A 14,821-nucleotide genomic window follows, 5' to 3' on the forward strand; every position below is an offset into this window, starting at 1 on the left:
ATATATCAAACTAAAGGACAAGAGATGTGATAGACACCTTTATGCATCCAGGGACAGCATCAGTTGAGGCAGCCTTGACGATCTCTCAAGTGAGCAGCAGTCAGCAACACTAATGACAGCAAGGACTGGCTCTATCCTGGAAGTAGCAGGGTCTGGCTGTGTCAGCCATGACAGAGGTTGACAGTGTCAACCAGAGTAGGGCCAGCTGTGTCAGCTCTATTCTTGAGTAACAGTAGTTCCCTGATCTTTGGCAACATTGTTTTCCTTTTACTCTTCCTGTCCTTCTAATATCTTTATAACCCATTATCACCTACAGGAAAGTCTTCATTCCTTGGGAGGATCTGCCAAATGGAAAGACCTGGATTTTAATCTTTGATCTTAAAGTTAGTATCTATATCGTCTTGGAAAACTATCTAACCCCTAAGCCCCAATATGGCAAAAATAATAACTACCCCACAGTTTCATTTTAGGAATTAAATATGCATGCATTTAATATGACTAGCCAAGGATCACTCATTACATATTAGTAAATATTAAGTATATGAATAACTGATAAGGGCTGGAGATGGCAATACATGAAAAGAACTTCTGTGTATGAGAATTCCCAGGATGTATCACATTCCTTGTTCATATTTAGCTTCTTCTCAGTTTGAATGGATGTGTTGTGAGGGTGTACTAACACCACAAACACATGACCCTTCTTGATTTCACATTCCCTCCCAAGAAAATTTACTCATCCAACCTGTTCACCATATGCCCTCTTCCAGAACCAACCTTTACCTCTGGTCCTCCAACACCCCATGGCATGGCATGCTCCCCAAGCCCTGATCAGACTTACCCTGGAAGCAGATTGGTAACTCTGGCTCCCATTTGTTTAGGTCTTGACACTGTACACTGCTGATTCCTTCCATGATAAAGCCAGGCTGACATCTAAACTCCACAGTATCTCTTAAGGAAAACAAGCTTCTGCTTTCAGACACCATGACTGCATTTTCAACATGGGGAGGTGTACATTTGCCGAGTTCAATGCACTGAGGAGGAGGGCCACTCCAGACTCCAACTTCACCATCATTGCTGGTACAGTGTAAGGATGGTTCACCCACCAGATTAAAGAGCTTTTTCCCTCTATCACCAGTTTTGCAGCGATAGGTGACCACCATTCCATAATAAAAATCTTCTGTAGGAGTAACGAACTCTCCATTGGTAATGGCTTGGGGTGCTTCACAAGGAATTCCTGGGCAAAGAAAACAGATTATATTTTATATAAATAGGGGAAATCCAATGAATCACTGAATTGAAGATACTTATACTCATTATATACTCAAATGTTCATTAAAAGCATTGAATATTTATTGACTTGTAGATGAATTTTAAAATGTTGTTATTTAGGCACACATAACAACATGTACACCTACTTTTTCCTATAAACTTTTCCTACTTTTTTCTTATAAACACATAAAATTACAAATACAATTGACCTCTTCATTTGAAATAGCTCTTTGATATATTACAGAGTTTATATCAGCTTTCAGATTTTTCTTCTTTGTCTATTAATTTGCAAATCTGTTGTCAACTGAAAGGAAAATTTGAAAAAAAATATTAACAACAAAGTTTTTAGACTATAAGATGGGAAAAATGTCCTAATACACAAAGATTTCTTGAACAGAAAAATCAGTAACTAGAAGGAGAAAGTTAGAAAGTTAAAATATTAAAATGAAGAATTTCTATTTTCAAAAAGAAAAAAGACAGGCCATAGACTAAAAGAAAACATACTCATTTTATTTATTAGAAAATATGAAACTATGTACAAGAATTTCTATAAAATAAGTAAATAAACTAGTAAATAATGCACACCAGGTTTGAACAGTCATTCCACAAACTTGAAGAATTACTATCAATGAAAATTCAAATCATTTTAGACATTTTGATCATTAGTATTATGCTATAGAAACAACAGAATGATCTGACTATCAAGATCATCACCATGTAACTATGAACAGTGTTATTTGTGAGATGAGATATCGGTTGGGTGGACAAAAATCTACAGTGAATTACTGTAAAAGAGGTTGAATTGGTTTATAGGTCTAGAAAAATTCACATAAACAGGAAATGATCTTCTGCAGGACATAGCCTACTCTCAAATATTCCAAAGTTTCCTCTAGCTTTCCCCCAGGGACTTAGAGCTATTTAGTGGGCTTAAGTTATAGAAATTTTAGATAATTAAACAGTTAAAAGTACAGACACAGCTATAACTAGTTATACTGTGTTTTAATAGAATACATGCAGTTTGAATTTTGATTCTTTTTTAAATAAAATATATATGTTTAAATGTTCCATATGTTGCTGTGGGATAATGCTTTTGTACGCTGTAAAAATTTGTTAATGGTATTGGTTTAATAAAACACTGATTGGCCAATAGTCAGGCAGAAAGTATAGGTGGGGCAACCAGACTAGGAGAATTCTGGGAAAAGGAAGGTCCAGATGCAGTCACCACCCAGATACAGAGGAAACAAGATGAGAATGTTGTACTGATAAAAGGTACGACACCACATGGCTAAACAGAGACAAGAGTTATGGGTTAATTTAAGTTGTAAGACCTAGTTAATAATAAGCCTGGGCTAATAGGCCAAACAGTTTATAATTGTTATAAGCCTCTGTGTGTTTCTTTGGGACTGAATGGCTGTAGGTCTGGGCAGGACAGAAACTTGGTTTACAACATGTGAAAGTGTAGGTTAGCCCACAGCTTCAATAACCTTGAAAAATATGGACAAAAATTTTATTAAATTGCCAATCAGGATGATAGTTATGTTAGAGATTGAAAAACAAACACAACGTAAAGTGAACTGAGTTAAAAATAAGATTGGAAGACTTTTTACATTTACACATTCTACAGTTAGAAAAGGAACATCCCAGGACCAAGAAGAACTTAAAGAATGTTGTAGTTCAAGAATGTTGTAGTTGTCTTCTGTCTTAGAGTTACTATTGCTGTGATGAAAAAATATAACCAAAAGCAACTTGAGGAGGAAAGAGTTTATTTGGCTTACATCCTAAAACACATTCTACTGAGAGAAGCTAAGGCAGGAACTCTAATCAGGAAGAAACCTGAAGGCACAAGCTGATGCAGAGGCCATGGAAGCTTACGTTCCTCATGACTTACTCAGCCAGCTTTTTTATAGAACCCAGGACCACGAGCCCAGGACTGACACTACCCACAATGGACTAGGCTCTCCCATAGAGATCACTAAATAAGAAATGTCTTACAGGCTTACGGAGGAATTTCTCAACCAAGAATTCCTATTCTCAATATGACTCTAGCTTATGTCAAGTTGAGACAAAACTAGCCAGAACATCTCCATTTTCTTGAAAAACAGATTATACAAGAGGAATTTTAATAACAATTTTTAAAATCACTTATAGGGCTTTAGGTTTACATCTGTGATAGAGTACTTCCTAACAGGCATAAGGCCATAAGGCCCTGGGTTCAATCTTAGATCTGCAAAAATTGTATAATTCCAGAGAAAATTTAAAGTACATAAGTAAAGGTGATAGAAATAAAAATTTCAACTTACTGTCACAAATAGGTGCTTCATTATCCCAAACGACACCGTTACCTGAGATTATGCACATAGCGGTAGAGGAACCAATGAGGCGGTATCTATACACAGAATAAAGAATGTTAATTAATTCGTAAGTAATTGCCTGCTAAATTGCTGCTTCCCAGAGATTACTACCTTGAAAGCTTCAGGACATTTTTTTTTTTCTTGTCAAAGACCATGAGTTCTGAAATCTTACATCCTTCTTTGGACTTTTTGATTTTCTTCTTAATGCCTTCCTAACTAAATGAGATTTTTCTTTTTATTATGTTATCATGCAATCTGCAATAAATTATAATTGTTTCTTATAAATCTTATTTTTAAAGACATTACAAGTTTCTTGAGGGCAAAAGAAATGTCATGTGTATATGTATATAATACTAATATGAAAGAATTAATTTATACCTTGAAAAAGTAATGTGAATGCCTGGATAAGGTTATGCCTTATCAGCAAGATTCATTAATGTAGAACCTAGAACTCAAATCTGACCGAAGTTGAACAAAAACAGATTAAAGTCAGGAATACTTAATTAATATGCTGTAAGTTGTCTAGTATGTCATAAAATTAAAACAAGTCATGACACTTATTTCACAGCAACTTAACTCATAACTATTATGTTAGATTTATTAAAAAAAACAAGGCATTTTGGGAAGTGCAACTGTAAAGGATTGTGTTTTAAATTTCACTTGCTCCTTTTCCTCTGTGAAAGAAACTTTTTTTTTGTTTTTTTTTTTTTCCTCTTTCTTTTTTTCTTTCCTCTTTCCTTTTTGTTTGTTTAAGACAGGATTTCTCTGTGTTTCTTTTTGACTGTCCTGGAACTCACTCTGTAGTCCAGGCTGGCCTTGAACTCAGAGATCCGAATGCTGGGGAAAAGTCATATGCCACCAGCAACCAGTGGAAAAGAGGATACAATTTTACATGTAAGCTTGTGTATTTTCTACTACAGAAAGAACTAAAATTGACACAAGATCTCTTGTTCTGTTTAGTTACTGTGGCACTCACTTTTCTTCATCCTATTCCCAATTTTCCTACCATATTCTTATTGCTGGTGACTACTTCTATAATTATATAATTTATAAAAGTTATATAAAGAATCATGTAGAATGTAACCATATATGATTAGCTTTCTACTCAGCATAATAACTGCAGGTTTATCAAGCAATCCTTTCTGTTATAAGTTAGAGTTCACAGCATGGATGTACCACCACTCACTTAACCACTTACCTACTGATGGATATTCAAGTAAGTCCAAAATCAGGGAGATCCTTAGAGATAGGACAGGGAAAGCTTTCCTTTGAGAATGATAAAAATGCTTTTGTGCTCCTAATTTTAAAGAAAAGACTGCCTTTCACCACTGAGAACAATGTTAGTTGTAGGCTTGTCATATGTGGAAAATATATGCAGAATCTCTAATCCTTTTATGAATAACTTTTAAAGAGCTTTTCTAACAACAGAAAATTTGAATTTCAAATGTCTTTTCTTCTAGTAATGGCTATGTTTTTACACCTCATTCTTTCAGTGTGATATATCACATTTTATTTGTACATTGTCAAGTTTTCATTACAGGGATAAATCCCACTTAATCATGATGTATGACAGTGGGTATGTTGTGTGAGTGTACATGGGGTCTGTGTGACAGTGCTGAGGTGATATTTCATTTGTATAAACAAAGCCTGCCGAAGTTCAGAGAGTAAAACAGCCACACTGATCAGCCTTACAAACGAGACAGTAGTGGCACACACCTTTAACACCAGTAGCCACACTAGTTTGCCACAGAAACTGGGCGATAGTGGTGCATGCCTCTATCGCCCACTTACAGTCTCATTCTGAGATTCCTGGAGGCAGAATCGCCATTTTAGACTAAGGTAGAGGTAAGAGTCAGTGACTGATTGTTTTGCTTTTCTGACCTTCAAGTTGAACTCCAATTTCTGTCTCTGGGTTTTTATTAATTGTGCTACACAGTGTGCTCGTATGTGTGCACAAGGAACTCAGAGCAAGATGCCAGGCATCTTCCTCTATCACTGTTAGTCCACTGCCTTGAGAAAAAAATTTCTCACTGGGCTGAAAACTCACTCTTTTGGCTAGGCTGTCTGGCCACCACACTCTTAGGATCTGCCATTCTCCCAGTGCTGGGATTACAGGCACACAGAGCCATGGCTGGCTTTTTAGATGGATGTTGAAGCTTCATCTCATTAGCCCCAGTGTATGCATTTATAAATTCTGTCTGCCTGCTAGTAATTTGTAGACAATGTTTATAACATGTTTATTAAGGATATTGTCCAGTAATTTCCTTCTGTTGTCATGTCTGGCTTTGGTATTAGCATAGTACTGGCCTCATAAAATAAATTAGAATTCAGTGGTGAAAACATTAGGTCCTAAGGCTTCTTTGTTCGAAGGTTGTAGTAAGTAAATGGAATTTATCTAAGAATTTATGTTTTGCCTCTTCAGCTACATTCAACTATATGGTTTTGCTCTCGAACATGTACCTGCAAAGCTAACTCACAGCCATCACAGTTTCTTCAACTTCTTTTTCACAGTTTGGTTCAGGATTTATCAATGCAAAAACTGTGTGTTTAGTCTGCACCATACCAACCCAGTGAGTGTTTTACTTCCTATGTATGTTGTCATAGTTAGGAACATCCCCAAAGGCTCATAGTTTAAAGGCTTAGCCTCCCAGGCTATGATCTTATTGGGCTGTTGTAGAATCTTTAAGAGGTGGGCCTTAAGGGACAAAGTTAGCTCACCAGCTATATGCCTCTGGAGAAGATACTGAGATCTTAGCCTCAAAGCCTTTCTTTTCTTCATGGCAACCATGAGGTGAAACGTTTACCATGTCCCTGCTCTAATGGGCCATGCCACCTTAGATCTAAGCAAGAGAGTTAAGTGAACATGAACTGAACTAAGATTTCTATAACTTTGAATTAAAGCATACCTTTCTTCCTTTTAACTATCTCAATTATTTTGTTATAGTAATGGAAAGCTGACTAACGTGTGCTGTCTTTATTATTCAGCAGGGATAACATATCTTTCTCACATAGTCATGTTATATTTTTGTATATTTCAATCAAGAATTAAACACTTATATTCAAGCCTTTTAAGGCTATGCAACATTCTGATGGTGTGGACGTGCTATAGAGCACTTATGTAGCATGTTTAAAGCCTTGAGTTCAACCTTTAGCACAAACAAATAAAAACACAACCAAAACTCAAATCAGGAAGTAACAAATTAGATGTCTTTCCTGAGTCCTGGATAGAAGGTAGTATTGCTGTTCCAGAAGTCTTGATGAAGAGCTGTTGTTGCCAACTCACCCTGTATTACAAGTATAAGTAATACTGGATCCAAACTGAATGTCTGTGATTATATTTACTATGCCATTCTGAAGATCTTTAGGATTTGTACATGATTTACCTGTGAGAAAGAAACAATTTTTGAACAAAGTAAAGTAAACTGAACTTTTCCTAAATTTATGAAGTTCTAACCTGACTGTAACTTACTGTATACAGAGCATATAAAATTGTAACATTTCACAGATTTTTGCTACTTCGAGGAAACTCACCAGACACTTCTTTCCAAAAGAACTCCCATCCAAGTTCTTTCTTATTTTCACATGGTGACATCCAAAAACATAAATACTTCATTTATTACCAAGACATTCTTTTATGTGTTTCAATTCACAGGCCTCAAAGTCTGGGATTTTTTTCATCTCTTAGTTATTAAATATACATTTATTTGCTTTGGAATCACTAATTACTTAGTGAAACTTGTGCAAAGTTGGATACACTAAGTGAAATATCCTGAGGGTATTTTTCATCAATCATGCTCTGTGATGGTCATTATTATTAAATTTATCAACAATTGAGAAGACAGAAGCACAGAGTAAAGATATGACTTACAAGAATGAGTCAATGTATTATATATGCCTTAGATAATATTATTAATGACATGTGTCATAATTTTAAAATTGAGACAAACTTGAAACAGACTCTACTCTGCCACAAAGTATCTATTTTCTGTCATCTTCCTCTGCAATTACTCACGTATACACTTGTTTTCAGCACTTGTCCAGTCTGAGTTTTGTTCACATATGATGGAGAACTGCCTCTTGATATATCCTGGGCGACATTCATACATCAAAGATGTTCCAATGGGAAACTCGGATTCATCAGTTTGAGTTATACGGTTGGCAAATGGAAACCATGATGGGGCTTTGCACTGACCTGGAGAATGAGACCACAGCAACATTACACTTACTGGAGGAACTTTTATTCACCTTTTTTTTCTCTCCAATATACTTTATAGATGTGATCAAAGAAGAAAAAGAATACCCTAACAGTGGTAAAGGGAATGATTCTTTTAATGTTCTTTTTAAAGATTTATGTATTTATTATGTACACAGTGTTCCGTCTGCATGCGTGCCTGCAGGCCAAAATAGGGCACCAGATCGCATTACAGACGGTTGTGTATGTACCACTCTGTGGTTACTGGGAATTGACCTCAGGACCTTTGGAAGAATAGGCAGTGCCCTTAACCTCTAAGCTATCTCTCCAGTACCTTTAATGGGTATTTTTACAGTTAAGTTTTTAAAATAATTTTAGTTAGCATCTATAAGTGAGCCTCTGCTTTAAAAATGCCTCTGCTTTAATAATTTTTTTTAAGATTTATTGATTTTATTCTGTGACTCTTGTGCTTAAATGCACATATGTGCACCCCATGCATGCAGTGCCTTTGCAAATCAGAAGACAATGTTGGATCCTCTGGAATTGGACTTATGGATACCTCTGCTCTTCCCCCCCCCTTTTTTTTTAAAGCAATGTGTATGTAGCTTAATTCACATATAACATATTAACATAATGTAGGTAGGATAAACAGTCTTTAGCTGAAGGGAAACTCCAACATAGTTTCAAATTTCAACCAGAGAGTACCTGTGCTTAGGTTTCATCCATCCCATCCTCACATTTCCTTCCTCTCCTGGACCAAAACTGACTCACGCCTTGCATCCTTCCTCTCAGTCTCAGTCAACCGGCCAGCTCTCCTGGCCCATGATCTTCCTCTCTGGCATTCAGGAGTGGATCAGCACTTTGGCCAAGTGATGGCAGGAGGGATAATAAAATTCAAAATCTGTAACTGTGTTTCATTTTGTGAATATATTTTCCAATACATGTTTTTATTTAACTTCTAGACTGGGTTATCTTCCCTTAAGGCTTAGCAGAATTAAATTAACTGTCGGTTAGGGTCAAATAACAAGTAATCAATAATTATCTGTTGGAAAAAAATCATTTTAACTTTGGAAATATTACATTTTTGCTATGACTTCATTTCCTACCAAAACTCTCAATTAATTAATTCAAATTTTAAGGGGGTAGATTAAGGCATACAAAAAACTTTTAACAATGTATTTCTAGTTAATTTTTAAACTGACTGCATCTTGTTTTGCATATGTGGAACTTTGGTAACTCCAAAAAAGCTTACGTTCCTAATTTTCCTCCAATATTAGTCTGGCTGTGGCTGTCCCCACACTCCACTGAACTATGGTGTCCTGTTCTCTGTTTTCACATGTATGTTTCATCACGTTCAACCTGACTTCCTACCAGACTACTACTTTCCACATCTGTTTCCTCCAGACATGCATTCATCCTCTATCTCTGAAACTTTCTATGTGGAATCTTTCATTTCTCTCCAGCTTCCGGTCTTCTTCCAGGTCTCGTCTAACATACCACTTTCCAGACCTGAGAAATATCAAACTTAAACTACCTGTCCTTACTTTACCCATTATCTTTTCCCCTATTATATCAATAATATTTTATTATTATAACTTCTATTTTAAATATGTATACATTTGATAGGATTTCTGTCAATAGCTATCAGAGATAGACAATGTGAAGGTAAGAGACTAAATAACCTTTGTTCCTATAGATAAATACCAGGCCCAGAGCTTAGCACCCAATTATAAGCAGTAGATGTGTTTTGTTGCCATAAGCAAATAAATAATATACTGTAAAATAAGTACCATCAAGAATCCACACAGACTACGTCCCAAGAAGCCCTCATTTGCAGAGTTTTGATTAGAGTTCATATATTTCTAAGTTTCAAAGTTATTACCACTTTGAAAATACTGTATAACAGCAAAAACAAAACAAAACAAAAAACCTACTAAGTGAAAAATACAATTCCTGTGAAAAGCACTGTGATAAACATGGAGAAAAGAGAAAGAACAGCAACAAAACCATTGAGTGAAAGTTTCTGTGATTTCAAATATCATGTCTTCACCTTTTCTTTAGCTGAGAAGTAGGATGAATACAATGTTGATAACTGTCTCCCCCATTAGTCCCAACAAGGGAATCAATCCCAAGTGCAGCATCCAGTTAAAAGAAATTTTCATACAAATATCAGTCTTTGTTTTCTCTTTGGTCTAGTTTTTCAAAGTAATTACTTTGAGATTTACCCAGGGTATATGTATTTCATTGCTGAGAAATATTCAGTTAGATAAATATGCCATAATTTAACTGAAGGACATTTTTGGTTGTTTCTACTTATTGGCTATTTCCAATAGTGCAGGATGACGGAGGTGGAGAGAAGGTTCAGCAGTTAAGAGCTCTTTCTCATCTTCCAGAAGACCCAGGTTTAATTTCCAGCACCCACATGGCAGCTCCCAACCTTATGTGACTCCAGTCTAAGGAAACCTGTTGCCCTCTTCTGGCCTCTGTAGGTACTATATGCATATTGTGCACTGACATACATGCAAGCAAATACTAATACACACTAACAAAGACAAAATAAAAATAAATAAAATCTAAAAACAACAAAACAAAACACCACCCAGCTACAAAAACTAATGTAGCTGTCTCTGTTGGACACAGATTTTTATTTCTCTTAAGTAAAAACCTGGGAGTAAAATGCCTAGGTACATGATAGAAATTTTTTTGAGACACTGCTGAGTCACTTTCCAACAGCAGTCCCTTATCTGCCAGTAAACAGCACAAGACAACTTTCATGACTTCTTGCTAACAATATACAGTATAGTGAGTCTGCATACTTTTAGCTGTCCGCATGCCTGTGCATTGTTATCTTACCATGCTTTTTTTGTCCTGGAAGATGTAACCGACTTTCAAATGTTCCATTTAAGGCATTGATTGATTCATCCTGAGCCATCACAACTGTGAACTCATGACCACTTCCATGACTGCTGAAATATGAGCTGTCAACCTGAGCTACACTCTATATTCTGCTCCTATTCTACATGCTTTACCCTTTAGTGGAGAGATTCTGAAAAGATTGCTTAAGCAACTTTATTAGCTAAAATAGAGAGAACAAAATTTAAAAAATAAATTTATAAATATGGTCTGCATAAATATTTAAAGGAATGCTATACAAATGAAATAAGATCTTATTATTTTTAATATTTTTTATTCTTGTTATTATTTTTATTTTATTATTATTTTCAAGAGGTTTCTCTGTGTAGTCCTGGCTGTGCTGACTGTGTAGTCCAGGCTGGCCTCAAACTCAGAGATATATCCACTTACCTCAGCCTTTGAATGCTGAGAATAAAGATGTGTGCCACCGTTGCCTGGCTTGGAATAAGCATTTTAAATACTTTACTAGACACAGTGATCTAATATCATTAGTTAACACTTAAGTGACAAAATATTATCACAGATTTTGTTAATAGGAATATATATACGGCTGTATTTCAACTAGTATTATCAACTAGTTGATACTGTCTAGATTTTTGTTGTTGCTATTTGTTTTTATATGATCAGCACTTCTTCCTCTGAGTGTCTCTCACATACAACTTATACATGTGTGTGTCCTCAGGCAATAAAGGGTAGTCAGTGCAGCCACCTTGTTTTCTGGAATTACTCTTCTATAATCATCTTTAGTGAGTATTTCTCAGTGCAGGACATGTAAGAAGGTTATGTTGCCTATCATTAGCTAATATAAACTATAAATCACACATCTGAGAATATGGAAACTGAGATGCACTATGAAGCACAGGAAACAAACTCTAACTCCCCTTCTTTGGCTTCTTCACGCAGCAGTTAACAGAAATGATCCTACAAGAGTATCTTAGGGCATGCCAGAGTCCACCAACTCCAACAGTATTCTAGTAACACTTAACTACTGTACCACTTTATGGATGGCCTGTATGAGCCTGGGAAGAAGGTATATTCTACTGTTGTGCGTTGCTGAGTTCTGCTATGTCCTTACTGTTTTTCTGCCTGCTACATCTGTCTAGTTCTGATAGAGGGTTACTGAAGCTTCCAACTCTAAGAGTAGATTCATTTATTGCTGTTAACAGGACCCGCCCATTTTTGCTTCATACATTTGATAATGCTGTCAGAGGCACACATGTGGACATTTGTTAATTGACTTGCTGGATCCAAGGTCCTCAGCTGTAAGTAGCAGAGACTGGAAACCCAGAACCAGTTTTTCTATGAGTTGAGGTGCAGCTCTCCACCACATTTTTTTTTTAAATCACAAAGTGCTGTGGCCAATGGAAGCATTCTAGTAGTAGTCTCTTCATTTCAACTCTCTAAAGTACTCCATAGCCTGAGTCACATTTGAAGGATACTGTGATAACCTTGGTAAATTTTCTTTGCACATGATAATGCCTGAGGTTGTAACAGTATCTTAATAACTATGGCAAAACTGTAGCACCATTTCAGCCAGATGATGACAAAGCCACAAAGATCACTAAGCACTGATAGAAGATTCCCAACATTCTTGGTGTACTTCGTTTCTAAAAATTTAAATTTTATCATATATTGTCACCTGACCAGTTACTATGTGTACCTAGGGAGATAAATATTTAAATACAATTTTTTGCAGAAATTTTGTTTTTATTTTTTCTGCTCTCAGGAAAAATGGTTCAATTAATATATGTAATCGGTCTAGAGGAAAAGCTTAAACCCCGAGTTGAACAAAAACACTTAAGACTGTCATTTCAACTGTCAATGAGTCTAAACAATGCAAAAAGTCTTCAAGGAAGTCTTTCTCTGAGAAAATTCTTATTAAAGACGTAGAAAGAGTACATACAATTTCCATAGTGGGTAAAAAGGGCACTCTATTTTGCCCTTAACCATCACTAAAGTGTAATATGCAAATTCTATAGTCCCTTTTTCTTGCAAATATTTCATTGCAACTTGGGTCTTCCTGTTCTTCAAACCCTAACCTAGGGTGGAAGTGGGAGGATCTTCCTTAAAGTAGGAACTCAACTGAGTTGAAGAGGATCTGGGGCGAGAGATAATCAGTCCCTAGACCTGTTTGTCTAGGCTTTAAGAGAAATGCATAAATAAGGGCTCCAGGACAGAAGCAAATTAAGCAGCAGAACATGGGTTAGACACTAGACAACACCAATTAAATACAACATCACGAAATACCTTAATATCTCAGATTCACAGATGAGGAAACATACAGGCAAATTAACTTTCCTCACAACTAAATTCTAGGATTAGAAATTGAGTCTCCCAGACTTTCATGACTTCCCCAACCTCCACACCGCCTCCTTTCACTACAACTGGCTACACGCAGTACAGACAAGCCGGTGGGAGACCTACCGACTGCGCACTATCTGGGCTGAGAGCGGCACACTCACACCAGCGCTGGGGTCTGTGCTGCCCCATTTACCGCGGGTGCCAGTGCACCGCGCGTCCGTGCCTCCCCGCACCTCCCTGCGGCTCACCCAAAACTGATGGCGGAAGGAACAGCAGCAGGATGGCCAGCTTCGCTCCGCCGCGGCTGAAAGCTACAAGGCGCCCCGCGGGGCCCGGACGCTCTGAGCTCCGAGAAGCCTTCATTTTCTTCAACACCGGTATCAAGCCCAGTAGAACTGGCAAAGAGAAGGCAACCACGCCCAGGGTGCGGGAAATGACGCTGAGTTCCGGGGGGGTTAAAAAAGCTATTCAACACCGCTTCCCGTTGTTGGGCGGGGTCTTGTTTATTCTCATTCGTGGGCCTTCTATGGAACTATGGAATACCTCCTGGGAGATCGCTTCAGGGACGGAGACACATGATCAAAACCTAGCAAGACAGTTCCAGGATGTTTTCTAATTTTAAGTACTTTCAGTTCCAAAGAAAGCAAGGCATTATGGGAACTCGGTTTGTAAATAACCCGCCTTACTCCCCCACTCCGTGAAGTCCGCAAGGGTGGAGCCTAGCGCTAACCAGCAACTGGCTTTTAAATGGAGAGCCCTCAGTCTCAGGTCCTGTGTGATGAATTCAGATGTAAGTGCCACGGAAACAAAAATTAAAGCAGTGAGTCAATCAGACATAAATTTTATAAATATGTCAACGCAACAGCTCTCATCTTAAAAGGAATAAGAGTTTATTCTGGAGTCATTCTGCGTGACCGTAACCCTGGAACAATGATTTAGGTTACTCCAAATTCCGTGTCCCAACGTGGAAGCAATTCCACAAAGGTTTTAGGGTTTTACAGAGCAGTGAAAGTCTTAAATCAAGTTTAAAATACATTGGTGGGTACATCAGAGAAGCAGATATATTAATGTGGGGTAAGATTTTCTGTCGGCTCAAGCTGCTATCTGATGGCACTCTTAGCTTTTGATTGGTAGAAGCTAGTTTTCTGCTAAATTAATAGATTCTAAAAGATTATTGTTTGCTTGCTTGCTTTGGAATTTTTGTTTGTTTGTTTTGTTTAATCTGATGTTTCAAGATATTAGTTCTGACACAGGAAGCAAGGAATGGCTGTTTCAGAGGCCAGGAACAAAATAAGGTAATTAGCCTGTGGCCCTGCAATATTGCAATCTCTCCATAGTTCTGAAATTCTAATCAGCCAGTCTCTGCAGACACAGATACCTTTCAGGAGTTTGCTTTCACAGGCAGATGCAGTTTCTTTTCAGAAGTTTTTGCTCACAAATATAACATCAATATTATTCAGCCTAGATTAGGTCAGTGCAGTAATGAATGGGGGAGACCAGCTAGGGGATCTTGTCATCAATCCAAGTGAGATCCGAAGACAGGTGAACAATTAATAAGATCCCAGAAATGGAATCAACAGGATTTGCACTGGATTTAGTTCCTTTCTTAATAATGACGAAGAGGAAAAGATAGATAGAAAGAAAGAAAAAAGAGAGAAAGAAGGAAGGAAGGGAAGGAAGAAAGAATGAATCAAGAAATAGCCCCCTACTTAGAGATGGATGGTAGTACTTATTGAAATAACAAATATAGAGGGCCAAATTTAGGGAACAGAATTAAGAATTCAAAGATTCCAAG

The 14,821-nt window shown here is 37.1% G+C and overlaps 1 protein-coding gene across 1 annotated transcript in view; it reads right to left on the minus strand.

The window, feature by feature from the left end:
• Positions 1-13,681, minus strand: part of Cr1l (complement C3b/C4b receptor 1 like) — a 33,443-nt gene extending 19,762 nt beyond the window's left edge. Inside the window, exons 1-6 of the mRNA XM_026779992.1 lie at positions 13,275-13,681; positions 7,633-7,812; positions 6,904-7,003; positions 3,570-3,655; positions 781-1,234; positions 619-716 (exon numbers count right to left, since the gene is read on the minus strand). Coding sequence (XP_026635793.1) covers positions 619-716; positions 781-1,234; positions 3,570-3,655; positions 6,904-7,003; positions 7,633-7,812; positions 13,275-13,389 — 1,033 coding nt within the window. The 5' untranslated portion in view covers positions 13,390-13,681. The remainder of the gene's footprint in view (positions 1-618; positions 717-780; positions 1,235-3,569; positions 3,656-6,903; positions 7,004-7,632; positions 7,813-13,274) is intronic.
• Between the last annotated feature and the right edge of the window lie 1,140 nt (positions 13,682-14,821).

This window comes from Microtus ochrogaster, chromosome 6, assembly GCF_000317375.1.
Source record: "Microtus ochrogaster isolate Prairie Vole_2 chromosome 6, MicOch1.0, whole genome shotgun sequence".
Classification (NCBI taxonomy): domain Eukaryota; kingdom Metazoa; phylum Chordata; class Mammalia; order Rodentia; family Cricetidae; genus Microtus; species Microtus ochrogaster.